General features: G+C 35.8%; 1 protein-coding gene across 4 annotated transcripts in view; it reads right to left on the bottom strand.

The window, feature by feature from the left end:
* Positions 1-26,999, bottom strand: part of HACE1 (HECT domain and ankyrin repeat containing E3 ubiquitin protein ligase 1) — a 47,714-nt gene that overhangs the window by 10,999 nt on the left and 9,716 nt on the right. For 3 of the 4 annotated variants that reach the window (XM_021553833.2, XM_021553834.2, XM_021553836.2), the window contains 13 exons: positions 26,249-26,331; positions 23,930-24,026; positions 21,171-21,272; positions 19,461-19,567; positions 15,447-15,693; positions 10,190-10,527; positions 9,014-9,082; positions 8,285-8,372; positions 6,989-7,100; positions 6,806-6,903; positions 6,534-6,621; positions 5,784-5,933; positions 272-468 (listed from right to left, as the gene is read on the bottom strand). In XM_021553833.2, the coding sequence (XP_021409508.1) occupies positions 272-468; positions 5,784-5,933; positions 6,534-6,621; positions 6,806-6,903; positions 6,989-7,100; positions 8,285-8,372; positions 9,014-9,082; positions 10,190-10,527; positions 15,447-15,693; positions 19,461-19,567; positions 21,171-21,272; positions 23,930-24,026; positions 26,249-26,331 (1,776 nt within the window). The remainder of the gene's footprint in view (positions 1-271; positions 469-5,783; positions 5,934-6,533; positions 6,622-6,805; positions 6,904-6,988; positions 7,101-8,284; positions 8,373-9,013; positions 9,083-10,189; positions 10,528-15,446; positions 15,694-19,460; positions 19,568-21,170; positions 21,273-23,929; positions 24,027-26,248; positions 26,332-26,999) is intronic. The other variant, XM_021553835.2, reaches the window with a different exon arrangement.

Raw genomic sequence — 26,999 nt, 5'->3', positions numbered from 1 at the left:
GTAACTTTTAAAATAAATCTTTCTTTTAAATTGATCCTATTTTCCTTCACAGTTCTGTCAGAAAGAAGAACCTCTAATCTGAACTCTTTTAAAAATGCTTAGTACTATTTCTGTAACATGCTAACTTAGAAAAAGAGGAAACAGTGTTGGCAACTGCAATTTTTTTGTATTTTCTCCAAAACAGGTATACCATTCATCCTCCCAGTTATTCAGAAAATCAGTCCAATGGCTTGTACTATACCACCATCTTCTGAATAAACAGTATACTCACCTTGTTTTCCTGTGTAACAAGTATACTTGCACCCCCCGGCTTCAATGGTACTTCTTCCATTGCTCCAAAGACATCAGTCTCAACAGAGAAGGTCAGCTCTAAACCCAGATCACTGATATCATTATCTAAAATCCACTGCAAGTTCTTTGCATACTCTGGATCAATAGATGCTACATCCTGATAATTTACAGGTATGCCTAGGAAAAAAACAAAAAACAAAAAACAAAGAAACAAAACTGCTCAAATAAATAGAAAAAGAAGAAAGGAGTTCTGACTTAATACATGGTAGAAGATTGCCCTCTAGAGAAAAATGAGAATAATGCAGTAATAGGAGAGAGAAAAAGGGATGCACTGTTGCTACCTACAGCAGAACTGTGCACACTGTATTTTTTAAATACACCAGAATCAAGTTTCCTCCATGTTTTTCCTTTTTATGAAGCAAATGACATACCACTTAGGCAACACCAATTTGCATTATTTTAGTTCACTAATGGATTTCAGTAAAAGCATCTACTCATTCTGAACACCAAACATTAAATGTTTCCTGCAAAGTCTTAAAGTCTTCTACCCAAATTTTAGAAATGTAAATACCGTATTTCTCTATCTTATCTATCTATCTCTATCAGTATCTTTTCCCACAGATTATTTAGCGGGTGAGGGGGGAGATAACCTTCCTCTTCCTTACTCTTCAGTGTTCTTCTTTTTAATCATATTTGAAATAAGATCTATTAAACAGTTAAAAATTATTTTATAGGAAGTTTGTATTTCAAACTGAACTTACAAGTCATTTAGAACAAATAAAAGGAGAGTTTTTAGAAGTCTGACTTTTATCCAGGTACAGAAAGTGCCTATTTACAACCCCTTTTACAGGCATGGCACTCAAGCACATTTGAGCAAATGGGCCCAGAACAAAGTGTCCCTAGTTTATGGAAGAGAGCTACCCTCTTCACAAGAAAGCTGACCTTGTTTATTTTAACTCTGGCATGATAGATACTTCAACACTACCAAGACAGATACAATATCTGGGAAAAGGGGAAGGGAGTGAGGGTAGCAGTAGGTTTAGAGAAAAGCAAGTTATTGGGAAGTACTGTTCTTGCTTCACCATCTTCCATGCACTGTGCAGTGTCACAAGGGTGCCCATTAGTAGAAGCCTTAGCACACTACAGATTGTGGATGCAGTAACCCAGAGAAACACAAAATTCAAAGGTTAGCAGCCACTGCAAAATATCCAAGAGTAAAAAAAGTTATAGTACTTCCCTGGAAGAGCTGACAAGCGCTGAAATGGTGTGCACACAGCTGTAAGGCATTGTTTTTCAAATAAAATCAAGCAACACCAGTTTAAGAGAGGGATAACTTACTAATTAAATGTCACTGCCACCTCTCTCAAAATAATAAAAAAAAAAAAAAAACCAACAGCCATCTAGTAGTTTCCAGAGGATTTTCACTTTTGCTAACTAGCAAGCATATGTGCATTTGACACACGAAACATGGAAATAATGATGCCTCTGAGTGATATAAGAAAAATGTGGGAAAAGAAGACTGAAAAGTAGGAATCAGAGATGCCTTTAGAGAAGGAACTAACAAGTGTTATGATGAAAGTACACTCACAGTCAACATGGTGTGAGACCAAAGCACTAAGCTCAGTCATTTGCTTGACAGATATTTTACCAATGAAGAGACTCAAGCAGGCAGTTATAAAAAAATTCCATCAGATTTATCATGAAAAATTTGAGTCCCACAAAATACTATATATCTTTCTCCTGTATACCCTTAAGGCCCCTGAGTTTGAAGAGAAATCTATCTCAGAATAATTGTGAAAAGCAGGTATGTTCTGTGCAGGTATGTTCAGTGCTACCTTTAGAGTAGTGAAGTGTTGTTCTTGTCACCTCTTTCAGAAATGACTGCTAATGATTTTGCCTTCCTTACTGGTTTTGGCTTGTGATGATATACTTGATTGCTGGTTTCTGAATTGACAAAGTAACCTATTACATACTTTTTTCCTTTGTTTTCATTTTGCTAGGATAACTATTGCAAACGCAGCAGCAGTCATTAGTCTCTGTTAATAAGGTCTAACTGGTCTTACTAAGGTCTTGTCATTCCAACATTCTATTTTACAGACATCCTGGAACTTTCTAGACATTTATACACATTAAACTTGTTTAAGTTTTAATTCTTTATCACTTCTTTTTACTTATCAGAGACAAAGAACTGGAAAACTAGCTTCACAACTTCAAAGAGATACCACAGGTAAGTTCTGAGACAAGCTTATTAATTATTCAAGGATTTAAGGCCTTCAGTTCAAAATACACTGACCTAGAAATTAATTTTCACTTTTGTTTATGCCATTTCAAGGACTATTTTCTATTATAGAGTGAAATGTAAGAGTAGATAGAACAGTTAAGAATTTATCTGCTGTCTTTGTAAGCTGAAGGTGGAAGTTAACAGGAAAGTAACTATATCTGTAAAGAAATACAAAGTAACCGGAAAACAGCACTAGAGAAACCATGTGCTCCTCCCCTGTTTAAGCAGGAGGCTGATAGTTTAGAAGTGTGAGAAAAGTAAACCAAAGACGTCTTACTAATTTCTAACTGTATTTCTCCCTGTGCTACATTTGGAAGACAGTGCAGACTTAATAAACTTGAAGACCTATGGAACATTGTTTGGTTTCATAGCACACACACATAAAAAAATCATGCACACTACATATCTAATACCTTATAATGCACATTAGTAGCGTGTTAGCTGAGTCATCACATAATGATCTTTCCTCACCTACCAGATATTGTTGCAGAAAGATCTCAACTCATCACAGTGGAAAAAGGTAATGCACCCACCTGAGTCTCAAAGAAATGTATGAATATTTGTTCATACAGGTTTCAGCTTCTAATTAAGTCACTTCCACATCAGGTCTATTGCCTAAAAAGAGGAGTTCCTCTCTGAAAGAAATTCACAGTGTTCCTCAGATACAGAAGGGCTTAGCACAAAACTGGTGGTTTCAGTGCCATCAACAGATGGATATACTTTCACTACAGAAAACGAGGATCTCAGCGCAAGGTGAAAAACCAAAGGGCTGAAAACAGTTGCAGACTGCAAGAGATTTCACACTCCTTTACTTAAGGCCTGACAAGAAGCTGAAGGGAATTTCCATGTCTATAACCAGATAACTTGTACTTGACAAGAACAAGAGCTAGCAAAAATAAAACAAATCTGCTCAGGAGCACCCACTGTTGCACATCTCTGATTCCTTAAATAAGAAGATAAGAGATGTGCAAAGTTTATGGAAAAGGCCTTGGAAGGGTTTAAATAAATAACAGGGATTGAGCCAGAAAAAGCAACTACTTTGCAAAGTGGAGGTGTAATTTTTCTAGTTCTTTGTCTCTGATAAGTAAAAAGAAGTGATAAAGAATTGTTAACATTTTGACCTTAAACAAGTTTAATGTGTATAAACGTCTAGAAAGTTCCAGGATGCCTGTAAAATAGAATGTTGGAATGGCAAGACCTTATTAACAGAGACTAATGACTGCTGCTGCGTTTGCAATAGTTATCCTAGCAAAATGAAAACAAAGGAAAAAAGTATGTAACAGGTTGTCTTGTCAATTCAGAAACCAACAATCAAGCATATCATCACAAGCCAAAACCAGTAAGGAAGGCAAAATCATTAGCAGTCATTTCTGAAAGAGGTGACAAGAACAACACTTCACTACTCTCAATGTACACTGAACAGCAGAAAATAGATTTTCTCTTTTGTGAATACATCACAAGGAAATAGCCTGTGAGTGTTATTTATAGCAATGAAAGCAGTGTGGCCAGCAGGTCAAAGGCAATGATTCTGCCCCTCTACCTCACACTCATGAGACCCCGTCTGGAGTACTGCAGCCAGCTCTGGGGCCCTAATATAAGGACATAGACCTGTCAGAGCAAGTCCAGATGAGGCTACAGTGACGATCACATGGCCTGAGCACCTCTCCTATGAAGACTGAAGGCTGAGACAGTTGGACTTGTTTCAGCCTGGAGAAGAGAAAGCTCCAGGGAGACCTTCGAGCAGCCTTCCAGTACCAGAAGGTGGCCTACAAAAGAGTTTGAGAGGGACTTTTTACTCAGGCAAGCAGTGGCAAGACAAGGGGGAATGGTTTAAATCTGAAAGACAGTAAGTTTAGATTAGATATTAGGAAGACTTTCTTTACTGTGGGGGTGATGAAGCACTGGAACAGGTTGCCCAGAGAAGTTGTGGATGCCCCATTCCTGGAAGTGTTCAAAGACCAAGCTGTACAGGGCTTTCAGCAACCTGGTCTAGAGGAAGGTGTCCCTGCCCAAGGTATCTAAGATCCCATCAAACCCAAATCATTCATGATTCTTCTACTGACTTGATGTCAGAGGCTAAGGCTTAAATCAGCACCAAACTTTGCCATGCAATGATACCTCTACTTTAGAACTACTTTCCTGTGTGAAGATCAGTGACTAGGGGAGCCTGAGGAAGCATTGCTAACATGGTGCTTGCCCAGCAGTCACTCTCACAGAAAGCAATACTGAGGGAGAGGAATAAAATATGCTACTCTGTGAAGATCTTGATAAAGATGACTAAGCCTGCACCTTCAATGAACTGCAAGTGATCTCTGAACACTTGCAGGGAAGATAAACAGCAAGCCTGAAGTTAAGAGTTGATCTGTCCTGGACTCAGCAAACATCACAGGAAGACCTTAGATAGACAAAACAATTACAGAAAACCATCAAGCTGTCTTATACTTCCAAAGATTAGTGATTGAACACCAAGGAAATTCTGCATGCAACAGCAAATAAATTAATGCACTTAGAGGAGTAACAAGAACACACAGGGCATCACATCTTCTTTCAAGGAAAGTTTTTTCATGACAATGCAGAAGAGGGGCATCTTGTTCAGCAATCAAGAGGCACAAAGGTTCTTAAAGAAGAGTAGAGAAGAGCCCTAGAACACAGATACTACCAGTTAAGAGAGGTTATCCTACTAAAAAAGTTACATTTCTATAAAAATGTCTGTCCAATCCTCTTGAATACTACAGAGCAAAAGAATATGAATTAACTTCTCTCATTAAGGAGACAGGATGAACCTGCATTACTTCTGAAATCCTGTTTTGGGAAATAAGTAGTATTTGCTGGAGTAGGTAGACAGAGGGGTTTTCAACAGCAGGGCTTCACCTTTTTAAAAACCATTGCACAAGTGAAGAATTTGAGACATGATCAAGAATGCCTAATAGATTTTTGCCAGAATTCACAAATACTCTCAACTTTGTCTATCTTAAGTTAACTAGGGAACAATTATTTTAATTTCTCAAGAATGACACTATGCAGAAGAGTAAATGAATATCACAACTGTGGTACAAAGAATTGCTGTGACTCTGATGTACATAAAAGACTAGCAAGACATTAAATTCTAACGTTTTTTCACTTTTAACACATACACAAAAGTAAAAAAGGAAAAGGTTTACTACTCAGCCAACTGTTATGACTAATAAGCAGGATTTTAATAAAATCATACCAAGAATATGTTTGTAGAAAGACCTTGTGAAGTAGATGTTCACCAGCTGCCTGTGATTCAGAGCCAGCCCCAGGATCTGGCCTGCAAAACGGAAGTAATTCAAATGATCTGGATTTACAGAAGAGTTGCTGTTCGGCTGGAAAGTTGTTCCTACAAAACAAAAATATTATCATGCTCCATTATTTTTTTTAATTAATCTTTTACTTATCAAACACATTAAGCATCTGGAAACACTGCAAGAGTTTTATCTTGGGGTTTTGAAAGTCTGTTCGGAATTTTTGTTTACACAAAAAAGATGTCAGAAAGTAATGTCGTAGAATGTAATGACATCTTACTACAATGATACTGCTTAGCCACTCTCCAAAGCACTGCTCTAAAATAATTATAATCAACAAAAAGGTAATTACCAACTGCTAAATTTGGTCCTCCATATTACTATATTGCTACATACATGTTTTACTCACTCTAATGTGCTTTGCTTCTGTCAAATTGTGAACATGCTCAAAGGAATGACAAGAATATATCTACTTTCCTTCATATGTCTCCAGCCAGATGCAGGCAGGAGACAGTCCAGTCCTAGCCTCCTTGGAGAAGACTACTTTAAAAGGCAGACCCGAATCTCTCCTTTTAACTTTCATGAAATAATCTGTGCCTCTACATAGATCTTTATGCATTATAAAAATGCTTTTATAAAAAATTACACCTTAAACTTAGGGGAAAAAAAAATAAAAAGAGGGGTCAGAGACATACCATCAGCTGACTGGGTAAATAAGGCATAATCTGGGTTAACTATTTCACTGGATAAGATATCAAACCATTCACGCACCACACCCTGTCCCTGTGTGTCAAGAGAATAAAACATATTAGTACACAAAACTTTCACTCAATAGTTATGCTGAGTAACCACATATTTCTTTTAAAGTAATTTTAATGTAGGCTTTAGCTCAAAACCTCACTTATGAATGACAATTAGCATTTCTGTATGAAAATGCCATAAAATAAAACCATGCACTTTTACCCACCATGCCTTCTTCTCCATGAAATCTCACAGCAATCCCCTGTTTTAATTTTGCGCAGTTTGCTTTAGACACAACTTCACAGCTACTCCTAAAAATAGAATCTAAATACAAAATACCAATTAATTTTTTTTTCATTTTCATTCATTGTCTTTCAAAGACACACTAAGTCAATTTAGAACACAATACCTCTGTGAACCAACAGTATGTCATTTTCATTGACAGGCCTGTGCACCATGTCTGAATCTGGCTGCCCAGCGTGCAGATGTTCATAGAACCATTCACAGCGATCTTTAAATGGCTACAAAACAAGGTGCAAACCATATTATACACATGCATTCTCCTGAATAATTCCTCTCTCATAAGTAAACAGCAATGCATAATTCTCAATTAATTTTTGAGATATGCAGATTTACCCCAATATGCTATAGAGTATTTTGGGAAGAAGAAAGGACTAGACATGTGCTTGAGTGCTTCCAAAAAGACTGGAGTACCAGCTATCCAGAAATAGCTATTTAAGTTTTCCACAGAAGAGAAAAAGAGCACAAAACTTCTTACAGGTTAGGGGAGAGCATGAAAGAACTTAGATAAGAAATAAACCACTGGCTTCTGTAAAACTACTGATAATCAACCACAGCTGAGTACAGAAGCACAAGCAATACGAACCAGCCCTATTTGCAGTGAGGTTCACTGGCAAAGTACAACAGCCCAAAGGAACCAAAAACCTTAGAAAGCAGTTCCTAGGTGAGAAGGTTCTAACTTGTTTGACCCTGTTTATGTCAACATTTGCAGCTCTTTTGAGACAGATATGACACAAGCATGGCCTTTCTCATCCCCTGCAATACACAGCACATACATGAGTTGATCTAACAAGCAGGACATCAGTTCTCAGGGTCTCCTCATTACTCATAGGTAGTGAGTTTCAAAAACACACACTTCAATGCAAGATTGAATAAACAATACACATACACCATGTCCCAAAAACAACACTGGGTTAATAAAAGCAATTAATCTTTAGAAATAAAAGCACAGTATGGTTCACAACTTAGGAAATAAAGCTGTTGGAACAGACAAGATGACATGATGTTTCATTAAAGGAGCTACCACTAACTATGACCAAATCAAGTAATAGTGATGTATTTATCCTCTGGTTTGTCTCCAAATACAAGTCATTCAGGGGGAAGTAAAGCATTTTAAAGTTCAATCTATTAGATGTGCACAAGTAGATTTACAAACAGAAATTTCACTCTTTAACTAGAAGTTGGAATTGTAAGACACATCCAATACTGGTTATCTCAAATGGACTCACCCATGTTTTTTAGAGAATTATGAATATAGAAGTCTGGCTGCCATGTCTGTTTAATATGATCTTTCCCCATTACAGATTCAGAAGCCACTTGAGGCCATGTTGAAATTCTTTAAATATTTTTTAAACACCCTTTTTATATTCACAGAAGTTGTAATTAAGCACCTCCTGACATTTACCTGAGCTTTTATGATGTGCATAAATCTGGACATTAGTTCAGGACACTCCAGAAGAAAATGAAAGTGATCGAAAATTATTTTGGGATTTCTGAAAGAAAAATAGGTTAGAAGCCTGTTAGAGATTTAATAATAATGCTTCATGATGCAAAAAGTCTACATAAAGAAAAAGTGCAATTTATCATATAGACAAGTTTCAAGAGATTCTTCTATTCTATTCCTTTTTCCTAACTCTTGTTTCTAAACAACTAGTACTACCTCATCTGTTAAACATGAGAGGATTAGAAGCAGCTCCCCACACAGAAGGAAGGTTATAAACCTGGAAGTCCCAGAGAAATTCTGGAAATAGTCAACTGTACAAAGATGATTTAGACTCTTAAGTCGTCATACATTTGAGGAAGAATGAAAGTTTACGTCTACCTTAAAATGGAAGGCCTTATTTGGAACAAATATAAGGAAAGGATCCATTCATCAAATTATTCTGTTGTTCTGTGAAATATATTTTGTTCAGAAATCTTACAAAACAGATCACTTAAATATGCAGAAGAGTTCATTTAAGTCTGAACTCTGAATCATTAATCTACACTATTGAGTGCAGCAAGACCATTAAATTGCATATTGTTCATATATCACAGCAACAATCTAAAAATACAACTCAGCAAGAAAAAAATGAATTATTGCCAGGGAGGAACAGAGAGGCAGATTACAGGGTCTGTATTTGTTGAATCTTACCGGTTAACAAAACACTTTAGGACATCATCATGTTTACATACAAATTCTATAAAACGAGGTGATGTCATCCTGTTCAAAAATCATAAGATGTTTTCGGTTAGTGCAATCAAAACTAATTTGAATTACATAAATTGTTGGGGTTTTTTAAAATAAATACTACACAAATAGAAACTGATGCTGTTTGACTAGTCATCATGAAACTAAATATTCAACAGCATTAAGACCTCATAACAAGAAACAGAAATTTCAGAATTCTAACAGAAAAGGCAAAAATTTCAATAACCAATCATCTTCCAGAACATCCACAGAGAACTATGCCCCAAACAAATTTTACTGTCAATTGAAAATACTGGCCAATCTGAAAGCTTTTATTCAACTCAGTTTGGCAGAGAAAGAATGATGATTAGGAATAAGAGCTGACATGTAGTAGGACCCTTGCTGCTAGATTCCTCAGGGAGCTTGTGATACCATCATAGTTGCCTAATCTTCTAGTCATGAGGGCCAAAGTCATAAATATAATCCATAACAATCTTGGAGAGACTAGGACCTCAGTAACAAGTGGTCACACTTGCTTCCTTTTTAAACCAGACCTCAATGATATTAGGCTTACCTAAGCTGAACTGCATGTTCCACACAAAGCTACATATTTGTCAACCTGGGACAGGATTCCAAGTGAGCATTACTTTGAGACTGAACTCTCCTTTTTATATATAATATAGTCAAATAAGTTTTGCCCCAGCCATCATTTTCATACACAAAGATAACTCACTATTTTTTTCTCTTCTGAGCTCACAGCTCTTCTTGTTGGATAATCACATTAAATTCAGGGTTAATTTCACATTCAGAACCAACAGCAAATACAGCTAAGCTTCAAAATACCAAAATCCTACAAGTATAGTACATGATTACAAAGACCCATTAGAAATTCAATACAAAATGTGTCTCAGTGCAGCTATATTCATAGGCAGCAGCACTATGGAAAACTTGCAGTGCTGTTTGGTGCCTTTAGAACCATTAAAAAAAACCATTCAAATAACTGAACTAGTGAAAGCATTAAACAGCATAGCTTTGACTGTCACTAATACAATGTGGTCAGTTATCAACATTCTTCCAAGAAAGTATGTATGATTTTAAAATGGTAATAGTTTGGGTAAGAAAAATGAATCAGTTCCTTACCCCTGAGGCATCTGACAGGAGCAGCACATATAGAAGGCTTGAATGACAGCACTTAGCCTGTTTGCTGTCATGGAGACAACATCCTGACAATCAGCACAAGCTTCCTGCTTCCCAGCAACATCATATGTTTTTAACTCGACAGCATCAGTGGACAGCTCTTTTCTTCCCTCAGCTCCTGCAGTGGCAAAAGAAGGCGCAGAAGTAGCATCTTGGTGATCTGGTCCTTTTTGCTTCAATAAAATAGAAGTAATGTTGGCAGAGTCCTTTTTGTTTTTCATCAGCTCTGTGGCTATCAGAACAAGCCATTCATCCAAAGAATGCCAGAGCAGTTCAAGCGGCTGCAATAAACACATGAAAAAACAGACAAAAAGAAACATGTTGACATTAGATAATATTAATAATGTGATAATTCTCTTAAGACAAATAAATATCATGCACATTTTAAAGCTTTAAATGATCCTTTAAAGGTCAGGTTAGAGATAAAAGGCCAATACTCATAAAAAATCTTGCACTTGTAGCCAAACAGTACAAAGAGACAATTTCATATAGAAGGAAAATCAAGCAGCAGATGGAAGAAGGATAAACTCATTTAGAAAGAACTAGAGAAGAACTATAGAACAGAACTATATGACAAAGTTTGGCTTCACAGACCACCCTACTGCCTAACCACTGCAGTCAGGCAGGGAAACAAGAACACACAGGTTGCGTTTCTAGAGTAAGAGAGTGCCAGTTCTTTAGGAAGAAGATGGTCAGAGGAGCTTCCTCTACCAAGAAGATGGAGGAAATCCCAGACAATACCACATAGATTCACGTTCATGTCTATTAAAAATGTGCTTTATGCACAATATGAGCTCATACAGCTCACTTTGATAGTACCTCAGATGTTTCAGTGTAAGGGTCACTAACATCTAGCTTTACAAAGTAGAATCAAATATCAGCAGAATTCCATATCAAATTATAAGGCTATAAATTTTATTTTACTTCAACAAAGACATGCTTTTTTTACTACCACCTGCTAAAACTCAAAATAATTGAAATCTAGTACAATCCCCTCATTACACATTTACTCTGAGCTGCAGACCTACTATGGAAGACAAAAAGGGACAAGACCTGCTGCTTTCCTATGAGTATAAAAAAATCTACAAAGGCTGTGTTTTCTCTTAATGGTGTTTAAGGGCTTGTTTCACAAGCCCACAGTCTAGTGAGCATAGGGATATGAATCCTACAGGGAAGTGATGGACTCAAGTACTTAACAGCATTCCAAAAGTAAGAGTGAACTTCTAAATTGATTCCTTTTTACATATATTACTCATTACAAATGTCTCATCAACATTTTTCTCCAGTGAAAACACTCAAAGACTTAGCAAACACTGAAAGCTATATTCTCAGGTTGCTTTTGAAAATAAAGAGCTGCTCACTGTAGCTTAACATCTGTACACTATCTGGAGCACTGTCAGTTGCACCTCATAGCTGACATGCTCTCAATACACAATAAATTACTTCTCATAAGAGCTCTGTATTAAAAGATTCAGCTTAAAATCATTATTTTAAAATTTACTACTATGCTTCCATTTTTTCCCAATAGAAGTGTGGGGGAAAGCCAGCCTGATAATACTGGTAGACTTTGCTCAACGCTTTGTATGTCACTCAATACTTGTGCTCCTAGTGACCACACATTTCTCTAGGTGGTGATCTGAATACCTCCAGCGCAGATAGCATTTTCTACATAAATGTCTGCCACACAGGATCAAGTTATCCTCCTTCCAAGACCCATCTGGCAGACTTTTAGCACAAAACATAACATTAAAAAAAACTTTCTAATGGAAACTAGGATTAATTGAATACACAGAAGAATTAAAATGTACCTGTACTCTCTACCTATAACTCAGGAGAAACTAGGTATTTACTAGAATACTAAGACCTAATTTTTTTCCCTCAAACTTTTCAATGTTTAGTCTGCCATATTCCACCATATTCCCTCAGTATCTTGTGTTTTATCTTTTATTTCCAAGAGTTTTAGCACACTTTTCAAAACTTTTCTACCCAATTTGTTTTTCCAAAGCTAGTTCTTCACAGCTTCTGATCATAAACTCATTTAAAAGTCTAGTCAAGCACAGCAGCTTTAACATTTCATTTTATTTTTTTCTAGTCCAACTTCAAGATATAAAACACTTCTAAATATTGCCCATCACCTCCATATCCATGACTGTCAGCATTTTATGCTGTCATTCATAACCTTTTCAAGCAGCATACATATTCAATCAAACCACTAGTAATGTTTTTTCAAACTACTAGTCAGCATTCTTCAGTTAATTCTTACCATGAACCTCATATTAAACAAAGGCCTCCACTCAAACTTCAGTTGTCATGCTTCAGGGTGTGGAAAAGTTTCTCTAGAATTATACGGCTGAGTCTGATGGAGTACCAAGCTGTTACAGCTGCACACCTTACCTCCCAAATGCAAGAATTTACCTATGCAATGCCTTCCTCTTTACTCATCTAGAAAGCAAGACCAGTAACCAAATCCATATTCAAACTGCAACACAGAAACAAAATCTTTTGCCAGATGTCAGATAACTTTTTAAGACACTGGGTGCAGGAGATCACTAACCGATGAAGTGACATTATCACAGCAGAGTTGTTACCTCAATTCTAGAAAAGAACAGTATCTGAAACAAGGAAAAAATATTAAGCACTTCCCAACCTTGTTCAATTACAGAGAAATTTTGCAGCAAGTTTCCCTAATATGCAATTACACTGAACAGCAATTGGAAGAGCAATACATGGAAAAGTAACGAGTGTAAACCTGGTCAAAATTACTCAAAGTTTCTCACTGGTAAGATCTCATTTAAGTTAGCAGATTCAAGCTTGGAAGACAAAATTCAATGATTCTTTTGTATCTTTCAGGGTCAGTACGAGAATGTGTTATCATTAGCTAGTACCTCCACTTTAAAACATCTGGATATGCTGAATCACATACAGAGAATTCCACAAAAGCACAGGTAGGCCTGTGATTTTCCTGACCTCATCAAGCCTACATTCCTCTGTAGGCTCAGATCCAGAATACTCATTTTTAATCCCTTCCCAGCTACATTACAGTGGCAACTCTTCAAATATGTTCAATCAGTACATTGAAACAGAAAAATTTAATGAAGAATTACAAGAAGTCAGGTCTTTTTTATCTCCTCCCAAATGGTGTAGAAGACCATCAAAAGCACATATTCAAAGAAAGGAAAAAAAAGCAGAAGGAAAGGTAGGACTAAGAGAAACCTGGAAGTCATCCAATTCACTCAGCGCTATATCTAATCTCCCACTACCCAGTCTACTGGAAATTCAGGGAAGAACAAGCTAAACCAACCACAACTGTATATTAACTTTGCATTGCCAGACCTGTGTGCCCATTCCCAAACAACAGTAAGTTCTCATCAGCAGTTTTATATTTCTGAGTTTGAAATGTATATCAGTCTTTAAAATACCACGGACACAACAGCAGCCCTACTGCATGGTTACCTCACTCATGAAACTTCTAAATAAATTACAATAATTGCAATTTTTAAATAATTTTTAAAACATCCTGAAATTTTTGTTTTGTTAGATAATGTAACAGTAGTGTGCATTTTGCTTATTTATTAAAAATATACATGTTGTTTTCACACAAGTAAGAATTACTGATATTTTCTGGGACAACTGTGGCAGTTGTTTCATGTAAGTCTACTGCACAAGATTAAATGCACAAAGTCATTTGGGCACGCAGGTAAGTGATTTTACAGATATAGCACCTCCTTTGCAAATTGCAGTTGAATGTTTTTTTTTTTTATTATACTGAGTGCTGAAATTATGTGGAGTTGAAAAGCAGAAAACCTTCCGTTTTTTCATTTCTGGGCTTGGTAGCAGAATATCTCAATGGAGATAGTTCTTGTATGAAGTGTGTTTGACATCTGTTTGTGATTTAATCTGGTATACTTGGAGCAATTTTCATTAAAACTATTAGAAAGTGCTGCCTTTAATAAAATTATTTTTGTAATTTGAGTACAGCTTTGTTTTTTAAAAACAGAATTCTGGTTAAACCTACATTATTGCCCTATTATGATGAACAATTCCAAAGGAAAATTATTACACTGCACATTGCATTACATTTTGTACAGACTCATTACATTTTGTTCAGACTCAAGCACTAGTTTATATTCATTATATAAATCAGTTTGTCCTAAAAACCATTGTGCTACCAGAAGAACAAACATTTGTGCTTGCATGTTTTTTGGTTTTGACAGTCTAATGCTTTTCTTCTTTCCAAGAGAAGAAACTTAAACAGAAATTGAGATAATTCACTAAATTATCTGGAATTAAGAGTACCATCTTCCACAATCTTATCAATATAGCTCTGTCTTAAAACTCCTTGGAAGTAACCTGATGAACATATATCATCAAATAATTGCAGCAATTTCAAAATGCTGGTTTCACAACACGGTGGAAGAAACGTAGAAGAAAGAAAAATCCTCAAATACTGGCATCTAAATTTCTTGGTATGAGCGGTGCTGTGTAAGAGTATGGAGTAAGATGGCAGAAGAAAGATTACCCCACAGTTCTTTTTTATTAGGTGCTCTGAAAATACAGCAGCTATACATCCAATGAAGACTGAATGGCACTCAGGAAACTGGGGCTTCTTTACAAAAAGGCAATCTTTGACTTTCTACAGAGGGATTCCTTAACAAATAAACATAAAAATACCAAGCACCTTCAGGAACTAAACCTCTAAATGGCAACCACCTAAAGCATGTGTTTAAAAGCAGCTACAGATCAGTAACCTTGCAAGGGTAGTAGTGAGCTGGTATGTTTCAAAGCACGTAATAATAAAATCCCAAAACAACTTGGGAAAAGATTGCATGATCACAGTGAGAACAACAGAGATCAAGAATTCAATTGTTTCCATTTGTCTTGTGAAGCTGGATAAAACTTACTGATCATCACTCCATCTGTGTATCTCCAACTACCATTTTGAAATTACATTACTATAATCTATTATATTAATATCACCATATTTTGATATTACTATACTCAACAGAAATAAAAACAAAATTTACCAAGGTCACCTGGGTAGCTAAACTTTCAATACCTAATAAACAATCTATTAAATAATAAATAATCAGAAATCATAACATCAGTGGCTAAATGAACTAATTCAGTGGGAAAAAAAATACAGGAGAAGGAGAGAGGTAGGTTTAACTTAAAAAGGGATAGGGACATCAACCAAACTTACTTCCTGTTCATGAGATGTCTGATTAATGAATGCATGCTTTGTGAAATTCATCTCTTTAACGTCTATCTTCCTAACAACATCATATACTTTTCTGACCTTGAACACCTGACTTCTTGGAGTTTTATTTCCATTGTAGCCCATGTCATTTCCATTACTGGGAGAGGATGGGCCAATACGAAAGACATGGCAAAATATCCTCACGATCCTTAAGAGACTCTTCATTTGAGCTTCATAATTACTTGACAAGCTGGGGGAAAAAAATGGAATGTTTAAGTTTCTTTTCCTAGATGAAACAATTTAGTATAATAAGGAGTAAACAATGTAATGGCAGGGTCTGATACATATGCTGAAAAACAACCCTAAGCTTCAACCCTACAAAATTTTAACTTTCATTTCCTGCACCAGCCCCAAAAGTCAAATATAAGCATTATGATTTTACTAACATGTACAGGTAACTTTAACTAGAAGTAAGAACAGCAAATTCTAGATCTTTCAAAACACTTCCTTTTTTTTTTTTTTTTTTTTTTTTTTTTTAAATACACTTGTTATGAACCCCTGGGAGGAAATCCAGCTTCCTAAGAATCTCAGTGCATGAAGCAAATTGGGATATCCAGATGAAAATGTTTCTCAACCCAAAAAAGAGAGCATCCAATAGTAAAAGTCTACTGACTGATCAGATATGCTGCCACAGCCCATCCTCACCAGCTATTATTCTAGATGCCCATTAACTACCTCAACCAGACAAGGGATCAGGATGGTAAGGATGCCACTACTTCTACTCAAGAAAAAATGTAATCTAAAAGATACTAAACAAAACCACCACTATGTTATTTATTTATCCAAATATACTAAAAGTTTTATGTCCCCTTAATTGAACTGGCAAACACTGAACTCTGTACCAAAACAGTGCAAAATATGAGATATTCATGACATTATGCACAAGCAGAATATTCTCCACCAAACTCAACTAGGTTTTCTTTCTTAAACCCCAAGGAGTAAGAATTCTTCTGTTTTGAATGCAAAATAAACTGCAAGAAATTAATTATTTTTCTATCAAAAGCTACTAACTTATAAATATTATAGAAGTGAGCACATATTCAATTCTATCCTTAAAGTACTTGCAACTCAAAAGCATGCTTCCCAGCCAGAAGTTTGGTAAACACCAGAAAATTGACATCTTATAGGGTGCTGTAAACATCTGTTGCAATTAATAATCTGTCAATACACGAACCTAAAACACAGTTAGTTGTAACAGCTAGCATAGCTTTATTATGATCTCATTCACGTTATGTCATCAACAAAATACCTATTTGTTTTCAGCACTACATTTTAATGACTGTGAGTTAACTTCTAAAAGCCATGTACAAAAAATTTTACCAAATTACATTACAAAGTACAATTTTCTTGTGACAATTTTTACTTTAATCAGGTAAGTTTTCAGTAAGTCAATGAAAGAAAAGAACAGAGAGAGCAAACAGTGCTACAGTAGGAATGTTAAGTTTTTAACCAGGTAAAGAAAATCACCTGACTGGCAGTCTACAATTGTGTTACCAGAAGCTCTCATCACAGCTAAAAACTAGCATTTGTAAAATCTTTGCTTATATACCAAAAGAATCTATGAATACAAGAAGCTAACTCAAGAAGTTAATTATTGAAAAGAGAAAAAAAAAACCTTCTAACATTTCAGCTGAGGTTTATCATGTCTCAGCAGCGGTATTTTCCTGGTGAAATTTCCTGGTCTCCAGGATAAGGACCCACATATGTAGAAAAAAACATAGAAGCCTTTTAATAGTTTACTGAAAATTCTAATGGCACATTTGTAAACAGTCAGCTAGGCCTAACCTGCACCAGCAAGACCAAATCATGTCACACATCATCAATTATTTTCTTGGGAAAAGGGAATACTTGGTGAAGATAATGCTAAATGAAACAGGGTCCTTGCTTGTACTCAAGGCAGAATTCTTCAGGCAGAAGCTTAGTGGCACACCTGGATACTTGCTAGAAGCATCATGAGAAAAAATATTAGAGACTTTTCAACTAAACAATAGACAAACCCAAAAGCAATAGGTTGTGGGGTTAGTACCCAGGAAACTAATTGAGATATTAGTTCAGCCATGCAAGAATATCATTATTGGAGGTTTTAATGTACAAAGTACATTTTACACACTTTTGTTGGAAGAAGGAGAGAGAGAGAGAGAGAGAGAGAGGAAAGAGGCCCAAGCTCAGAGTATCCACCAAGTACTACCTTAATCACCACTGTTTTTATAAGAAAGCAACTGAGAAATATTTCTTGAAGTAGAAATTCACTGCTTCTGCCAGGAAACCAAGCTGGAGAGCAGAGAGACAGTTTTTGCAAAACTGCATCTGTGAAACCATCTTGGAATTGTTTCCTTTTGCTATCACATTTCTGTATTACAAAGTACAAAGAGAAGCTGGCCAGTAAGAGTCCACAGGACACTCCAAGTACTGGCATCTCTAGAAATGAGTCCTCATCCAATGCAATGCAACCCTTCAATCTTGTCTTCAGCCTCCACCAGCCCACCCATACACAGCAACACAGGAGCATACAGAGGCTCAAACTCAGAGACAGTACAGGCACAGAGCTACTGTTCCTACAGCCACACTGGGGGAGCATTGCTCAAATCAGAAGAGCAGTAACAAATCAAATCTAAACAACAATCAGTTTACCTCTGAAGACATTGAAACAGAAGCAAATACTACCTCATAGGATGTAATCCAGCTACCACCACTTCCAATAATGTGCCTATACAGAGCAAGTTTGAAACCCTTTGCTGCACTGTGGTTTTAGACCTTACCACAACTTGTGGGAGATCTATTGGCTCTAATGAAGTCTGAAGACAAAAAGGAACGTATTACAAGTTAAACTGATACACACTGAAGCTCAGCAACAGCAGAAATTCTTAAAAAATGTTATCTTCACAGCAACAAAATTTCATTAATGTCTACACACTTCAACCTCAAGGTTTAAAGGGATTCAGACCTATACATTAATTCATTAAAGTGAACACCCACCAGAGTAAGATTTATTAATGGTGTAATGAATTTCCTACCATCATCCAGGAGTTCTGACCTATCTACAAGCTCCATTAAAATGTAACATGACTAATGGGGAAGAAAAAAAATCATCTAGGAGAAAGAATATACTATTTATTTTCCACCTCACTTATGGGCTCCATGGACCCCAGCCCAAGTACAAAAAAGCTTCCCAAGTTATAATCCTCTACAGAACGGTCTCAGAACAGTCTCAAAGCTCTCTTTGCCAAAATGCCATCTAAAACCTATTAAGGAACTTCACTCATGTTTTCAGACCCTTGACTCTTTCAGTAAAGACTTTCTAGTAAAGCATAAACCAAAATCTGTTCACTACTGAAAACAATAAAATGTTCCAACAAATTGCAAAGTGTTTTGCACAAACTCAAACAGATGCCACAAGAACTAGGAAAGCATACCAGGTAAATATTCTTGCCTATGTCATGCATCTCCCTAAGTTACTGCTGCTTGTGCTGCTGAGGCAGCACACTGGTAAATGAGATTTTTTGTCTCATATATATTAGTAGCCATGTAAGGCAAACAGAACCAGCAAAGGTGTCTGAAGTAACAAAACTCTCCCCAAGCATGCTTAGGAAGCATGTAGAAAAATAAAAATGTTCAAGGGAATGAAAAATGAGAAGGGTAAAGACAAAAAAAAAAAAAGAATTATTTGATAGTTGTCTAAAAGCTTCAAAGCTTCCCTTCACTAGAGCTGACACAGCCAAACAAACCAAACAAAAAATACACTTCTCTGCAACTGAAGCTTGCAGATACCAGCAGCTGTACAAGGACACCAACTTTTTCTCTTGAAGCCTGTGAAGACACTGATCTGAACGGACATTACCATATAAATCAGATTTGAGATCCATCTATTCCAGCATGTGCTGAGCATGATTGGACTATTAAAACTCTTAAGTGGCACTAACTGTGGGGTAGTTTATCAGCTTGTGACCTCACACTTACCTGAGCAATTTGTGACCATTTGTTGTAGCAACTTCAGCAAGACTTGTCAAGATTTTAAGATACTGGCTTTCGCTTTGCTGAGACAAGTGCTCCAGAACTTGCCGCAACTGAAGGATTAAAACAAAAGCAATTGCAGAGCGTCAAGGAGCTTCAGATGAACAAAAATTTATCACTTATGTAGAACACTATTACCCAAATATTAATATCCAACAATAATAATGTATATCTATACTGTACATTTAATGTACATCTATACAACCTCTAACCTCAGTTAACCTTTCATTATCATTTACAAAGATTACAAATGTGCAAAGATACACATTCTAGTGTCGATGCATGTACTACAGGGTATTTAACCAATTACAGAATGTTAGAAACACTGAATGTTTAACCATGTAGAACAACTTACGGCATTTAAAATACAAGTCCTGACTTGTAACACATACCCAGTTTCCTTACGTTATCACTTCCAGATAATACAAACTGGTCATTACCCAAGACTAAGCAGAACAGCTGAAACTTGGCCATAGAAAATAATTTTCAATATATGATCACATTTCAGCAACAAAGTAGAACTACACCATGTATTAGCTAACATATTTTGCATAAAATCTCATTAAGATCCTGTTTTTGCACACAGCTCCATCATTACTTAGACAGATGAAAAATTTTTCTCACTTATTTTCTTTACTTTTACAATATACAAAAGGTCTTTTTGTTCCACTGTTTTAGTTCTTTCACTTATAATTTAAATCATCTATAGTACCTTCCCTTGCATCTAACATACACTTTGAGAATTCTCATCTGCTTCATTTCACTCTGTAAAATTCAACCCTGTCTCAGAAATTTAAATACTGACCTGGAAATCTTCAGTGTTCTAATGGAAGTAATGCAGTTTTAGAGAAAATTAAAACATCATAATCTAGCAAGCAAAATTAAGTAAATTGGCAGCCAGCACCTTACTATTTTTTTTTATAGTCTGTAAGGCTGTTTGCCATCATTTTAAAACAAGTAACGTATTAAAACCCCACAGCAAGCTAGATTTACAAGGAGGAAAAGGCATCCAATGCTTCTTTTCCTTTACACAATAAAGAAACAAAACTTATTTCCTTGATTTTTCTTTGTTTTAGATTGTATCCCACAATAACCAAACAAGCAAGGTATAAGAGAACCATTAAAAAAAAACAGAGTAGTTTCATCTACAAAATAATAATCAAATGAAATTGTGGTGGCAATCTCTTACACTCTAATTGTACAAGGCAACTTCATACATGAGTGCTCATATCACAGACTTTTAAGTTAATTCTGGATGATTCAGTCTCAAGACACATCTTAGAATGGAAATCTGCAGATAATGACTAAATGAAGGAAAATAGGCCCTGTTACAGTTACACAAAGTAACTGTATATATAGGATGCTCTAGGCATGCTCTACCAGTACCTTTGTATTGAAGCTTGCAATGTCTGCTCTTTAAACTGTCTAGATCACTTTGCCAAATGTACAAAGTTAGAATACCAGATGAAAAAAGATCCTACATTTAATTCCAAATTCTTGTGCTTAAAATTATGTGAAGACTGCACATTTTCCATGAGGACAGAAAGATACCTAGTGGTCAACTACTATGGTACTGATTGGCACTCATATTAAGCACTAAGTTCTCCACCACACACAGAGAGATCCCTGGCTGTAACACACAGCATCCCAGATTACCATGTTTTCCCGCAGATCTTCATTCTGTGTCATTTGAATTATCGTCTGGAAAAGCCGAGGATGGTACTGTATTAAGACTTCACAAGTCTCTCCATAACCACCCTAAGAAAACATTTTAATTAAAAGAAACATTAGAATTGAGAGTTAGACTACTACCAGCAATAACATCTATTAAGGACTATGGTCTTTTTTTAATGCTGGAGAAATCCTATTCCAAAATAATTTGAAATTCAAAAATGTAGCAAAGTTAGGTATCCCAAAATGTTTGGAAGTAGACAGAATCATTTTTTTTCAGTATACTGGCTCACACATATCTACTCACGGGTTTTTTGTTTTTTTGAAACATTTTCCTACTTACCAAACTAAAGGTACAGTTGAATAGCACTTCAGCCAACAATCACCAGCGATTAAAAACAGTGCAATATTTCACTTCTCTTCTCTTGCTGACATCTACTTAATTACATCCAGAATCTAATTCTTCAAAACAAACATTTTCTAAAGGTTCATAGGACACATATCTGACTTGTTACAGGAAGAAATAGGATAAACCCATGAAAGGGTTATTTAACTTTAAAATCAACACACAATTAATGATTCCTTAGGATGTGCCTTGGACTAACTTCACACCCTTCTGAGAAAAAATGTTTTCAGGAAAGAAAACAACTTGATTTTGTGGTTTATTTGAATCAAATCTTATTTAACACAGCTGCATTTTTAAGCAGACAACTAACACCTGAACCTGCATGAACTTCTATTCTGGGAAGATGACCATATGATGTATTAACTGCTGCAACTCCAGGGGCTCCTCTGTGAATGACAGTTAACATTAGCTCAGTGAAAACCATACATTAAAAAGATTAATTTAATTGTTTCTGGTACCAAGAAATTAAGTATTAAAAATAAACCCACACAGAATCTATAAAAATTAATCAAAGTCAAATCTCCAAGATCAAGTTAATGTTGGCAAGAAGTGTATGCATCTATAATTTCAGTCTTCTGAAAAGACGTACTGACTTTGAAAAATAAACCTTTAAGCATAGAATAAAGCCCACAATGTAAAAAGAAAGAAAACATATTGTTTTCTCTATTCTTACTTGGTATCATGAACTTGTATACTGCCTGATCTTGAACACAGATCATCACTACAAAACAAACACCAGGTGTCACTACTCACACCTAAAAAAAGTTAACAGAAGTTTTATGTGTAAAAAAGTGCCCTAGGGATTGCAAAACTGGAGACTGAAGCAGAAACTCAAAACATTAATAATAAAAAATAATAACTTTACCATTAAGGACTGGTATAGAGTCACAGAATGATTTAGGTTGGAAAATTCCTTTAAGATCATCAAGACCAAACATCAGCCTAGCACCACCCCTACATAGGCTACTAAACCACATCCTCAAGTGCCATATCCACCATTTTTTTAAACACTTTCAGGGGTGGAGTCTCCACCACTTCACTGTGCAGTCATCTCCAATGCTTTACAGCCCTTTCCATGAAGAAATTACTCCTAATATCAAATCTAAACTTCTCCTGCCATATACTGTCTTACAGGTCTGTTGCTGCAGAATACCTTGAAACTAATCAGACTCCATATGGCTTTATGTAATGATAAGTGATTCTGCCATAACAAAGAAAAAAAAACCTGAGTTTCACAATCAAATCAGCAGCGAGATAGTATAGTGATCTGGCACTTCTCAGTGACCAGAACTGAGGACTTACTTGGTTTCTTCTTTCTTACATGCAAAAATAAATACCGTAAGTAACCTAACTGGATCAAGGTCTTCCACAGACAGTCTATGATAAAAAGTTTTCAGAGTTAAACATTCCAGAAATACCCCACAGGTACTGGAGACAGCACTCTGGCAGATACACACAACTATTTCAAGTGTAAGTCTTAAGCACATGAGGACACCTCAGAAATTAAATAACTTGAGGTTGAAATAATCAGAAAATACAGAACAAAAAATAGAAAATTTCAACTTTACCCTGAAGAACTAATTACATGCATAAAGATAGTGTGATGTCCACTTACTCCAACGATTTAGTTTTTTCAGCTTTCAGTTCAGTTTTCTAGTCTCATTACTAGCAAAGGTTCAAAAGCTTCCATTCAATCATGTTATTTACATACTGACCTTCAACTGATCTGACAGAAAAAAGTATAAGTGTTCACAAATAAAAAAAGTCACTTAAGCAAGCAGTACAAGCAGTACTTGGTATCAAACAAGAGAGACTGTTTTGCAGATAAAAATGCCATGTTAGTTGAAAATGTGTAAGAATTTTGTTCCTCACCCACATATAAAAATACCTTAGAAAAGAGTCATCACCATGTAAGTTTTATTTGTTTTTAATAGCAACATCTTCTCATGGGAAAAGAAAATCTATTATTTGAGGTAAAAAAAAAAAAAAAGCACTCCTTTCTGCATGCCTTTACCTCTTACTTGTTAATAGGCAAGCACCTATTGTACACCTATTGTGTACTACCATTATACCAAGGATTACAAAACTCTCCAGTCAAATGGAGTTCTGGAAACTCTTTCTCACAATGTCAGTTCTTGCATCTGACTTATGCAAAGAGTAGAAATTATGAATCTGCCTGTAGGATCAATTTCATGATTAAAAAATTACATTTTGCACTTGTTTTGCTAAAAGACCACTATCTCTCAGAGGCCTTAAGAATAAAAAAAAGGTAATAATGATCAGGTGACACTGTAGTAAGTCATAGAAATTCACAGAAAAAGTGTTGCTAACTTAATACCTGTACACAGAGATCCAGTGGAGTAACACCATTCTTGTCTGGTAAGTATTTGGCTCCTCTCATCAAAAGAATTTGTGCAGTGTCTCTCTGACCATGGCTATTCAAAAGAGAAGGAAGACAGTTAATACAGCATTTATGAACTGAGTCATAAATCTGTCTTTATTGCATCTAACAACAAAACCAACATAAGCTAAAAGAAAATAGTTACTGAAAAAGAGCAGTCCAAAATTCAGGCTATTTATGAAGTCAGAGTCACTCTCATAATTCAGGAATGATTCATCTTAGCCTCGCCTCAAATATTTATGAGCTGCATTTCCTGCAAAAAGAGAGCTCTTTCTCAATTTAAATCCTATTTTACTTCACAGAGGAAGTTATCTTTGCCAAGTTCTTTGCTCACTTCTACCATATTTGGGGAAAAAACAATCTAATTGTGCTTTAACCATCAATAAAACATTAGCAAGATATTTTTATTGATAATCCTTTTTTTTTATCTTTTTTTTTGTACAAGTGACAACTACATCACTCAAATACCTCTAATTTCTGTACATAAATGTCTTGCATAGCCTCTAGAAGTGATGAGATTTACTTTTACATTCAAAGTATATTCACTAATCTGCATATAGGTATAGGACCCTTAGTTCCCTTGAGTTAAAAATTTCCCCAACATGCCAGCATTAGGAAACAGAAAAACCAACTATTTATACCTCTCAACACCTTCTCAAATCATTTCTTCTGAAAAAAATGAGAAATTGAGTACCAGTGATCAGAGGTTTACTTCACTAAAAACACATGGAATGATTACTTGAATATTGCCTTCACCAGCATTAAGTGCATATACCGCCAAACATAACAGAGAAGTGTCTAAAGGATGAAATGAAAGACTGATAAAAAATACATAGCAATTCCAGTTACAGATACAAGTTTTTTCAAGGAAGTTTTATTTCTCAAGCTATTTTTCAGTACACACTTTACACCAATGTATATGAGTTTTTTGCATCCTGGAACATACAAAAGGCTGTCTGAATTCTGAGCCCAATAGGTGCAGCCTATCAGTTCAGAAAGGGCACAGGTAAAGTGACAACTAACAGCTGAGGGGCAAGAGGTAGCTTCACTGATTTCTCAATAACTCACAGAGGAGTTCTCCTCAGTCCTGTCCTTCCAGCCCAGGATGCCAATAGGTTCATCTAATGTACCAGACTTTGTCCCAATGCAAACAAACATTAAATGTCAAAAAGAAGCTCAGACTAATGGTCTACTTGCAGCATCTTCACTGTAACTCTCTAGACTAAGTGCACAATCCAACACTTGACAAAAAAGATGCTTCAGATTCAGACTTTGAATCCTGCAGCTATCACCTGCCACTGCTACCACATCCTGCCCTCCCTGTCATCAGGAACCTAGAACTTTTCTTCCCAGGTTTTCTGTAGTACACACCCTGCTCATTCTACCCTTCCAGATGTTCTAGTTGGTAATTTCTAAAGAACATAACTCCTGTACTTGCCACATTCCCTTCTTGTGAAAAACCTCCAAGCCAAGACAACCACTTCTTTTAAACTGTGTACAAATACCAGTCCCTAAATCAAGGACCAAGGTGAGCAGCAATTTATTCTCCACTTCCCTTCTTCTCAACTGCCACAAGTCAATATATACTATCTCCAGAGACCACGGCTCCCAGAACATAACTCTTAGCAGACCAGCAGGTCAGTCTATTTCTCCTTTTGCTTATAGTAATAGTTGATCTTATGTGAACTATTTAACATAGGGATTGCAAAAATTGTAAATGTTCTAACAAATTGCAGAAATGCACTAATTAAAACAAAATATCATTTCTCATATGTGATTAATTTTGAAATAAAACTATGACAAAAACAGAACTGATCAAAGCAACAATGTAATTTTAATTCAATATTGTAACTTTGACTCATATATGCACATTTCAGGTATACTGTAACACCATACTGTACATTAAGGAATAGCCAAATTTGCCTTATAAAAGGCTCTGGTTTTAGTGTACTCAAAATAATCTAAGTTGGCAAAATTCATTTTTTCAGAAAAGGGTTCAGCAGTCATCAGTTTATGAGTCATGCTAGAACATGTACAGGTATGTGTTTAATATGGCTGTTAGGAAGAGGTACTGCAGTACTAACCTAAGTATTTAGGTAAGACACCAAACTACACTCAAAAATGAGACAAGATTAAATACCAGTCAGCTTGTCAGCTTTTCTATTTCCTATATTTTTTAATCTCTAATCAGTTATTGGAAAAGGGGAAATAATATTTCACATTTAGGCCAGTATTCAAAAATTAAAAGTGTATAACCTGCAAGCAAAATAAAGCGGAGTTGCCCCAGAAACATTGGGCCTGTTTATGTCTGCACCGCTGTCCAGCAAACACTGCACCGTCTACAAGAGAACAAAACACCACCGTTAGAAAAGAGCAGTGGAAAACCCTACTGGCTTGCAAATATTTCGTGCATGTCTAAAATATGAAAAGACTGAGTAGACTCTCAAACAACTTTTGTTACATTTCAGTCTCATAAATTTGCTACAGTTACTATAGGTAAATTTTTCAGAATCTGGCCTTCCAAAATCCAGCACTGACAAGATTAACAGAAGGGATCTGGGTAGAATTACAATTTATTTTTTTTAGCAGTAAATTCTTCTGGTGGCAAACTGTATAACTCTATAGGGCTCTAATGCAGTTCAAGTAAAGCATCCAGACTTATACTCTGAATATAAATAGTCAGCCCTAATGCAAGGCCAGGCATAAAAATAATTCACACAGATCAATAACAGAAGAATTCATTTGAACTTGTTTACTTCTAGAGTTAAATTGTAACTGGCCCAAATCTTTTCATTTTTTACTCACAGTACATTAATATTTCTAATTTCAGAATCATATAATAGCTTGCACAATTATGAATTAAACATATTGTGAAAAATAAGGCAAAACATTTTCAAACATTTAAAATTACATAAAACCTTGATATTAACAAGCCAATAATAGCACTACAGAAGAGCTGAACAATACACAGTACAACACCTCAACTCCCATAGGCACTGAGATCAAT

This window comes from Lonchura striata, chromosome 3 (assembly GCF_046129695.1).
Source record: "Lonchura striata isolate bLonStr1 chromosome 3, bLonStr1.mat, whole genome shotgun sequence".
NCBI lineage: Eukaryota > Metazoa > Chordata > Aves > Passeriformes > Estrildidae > Lonchura > Lonchura striata.
The sequence above is the reverse complement of the archived record's forward strand: the minus strand, read 5'-3'. Positions and strand labels throughout refer to the sequence as shown.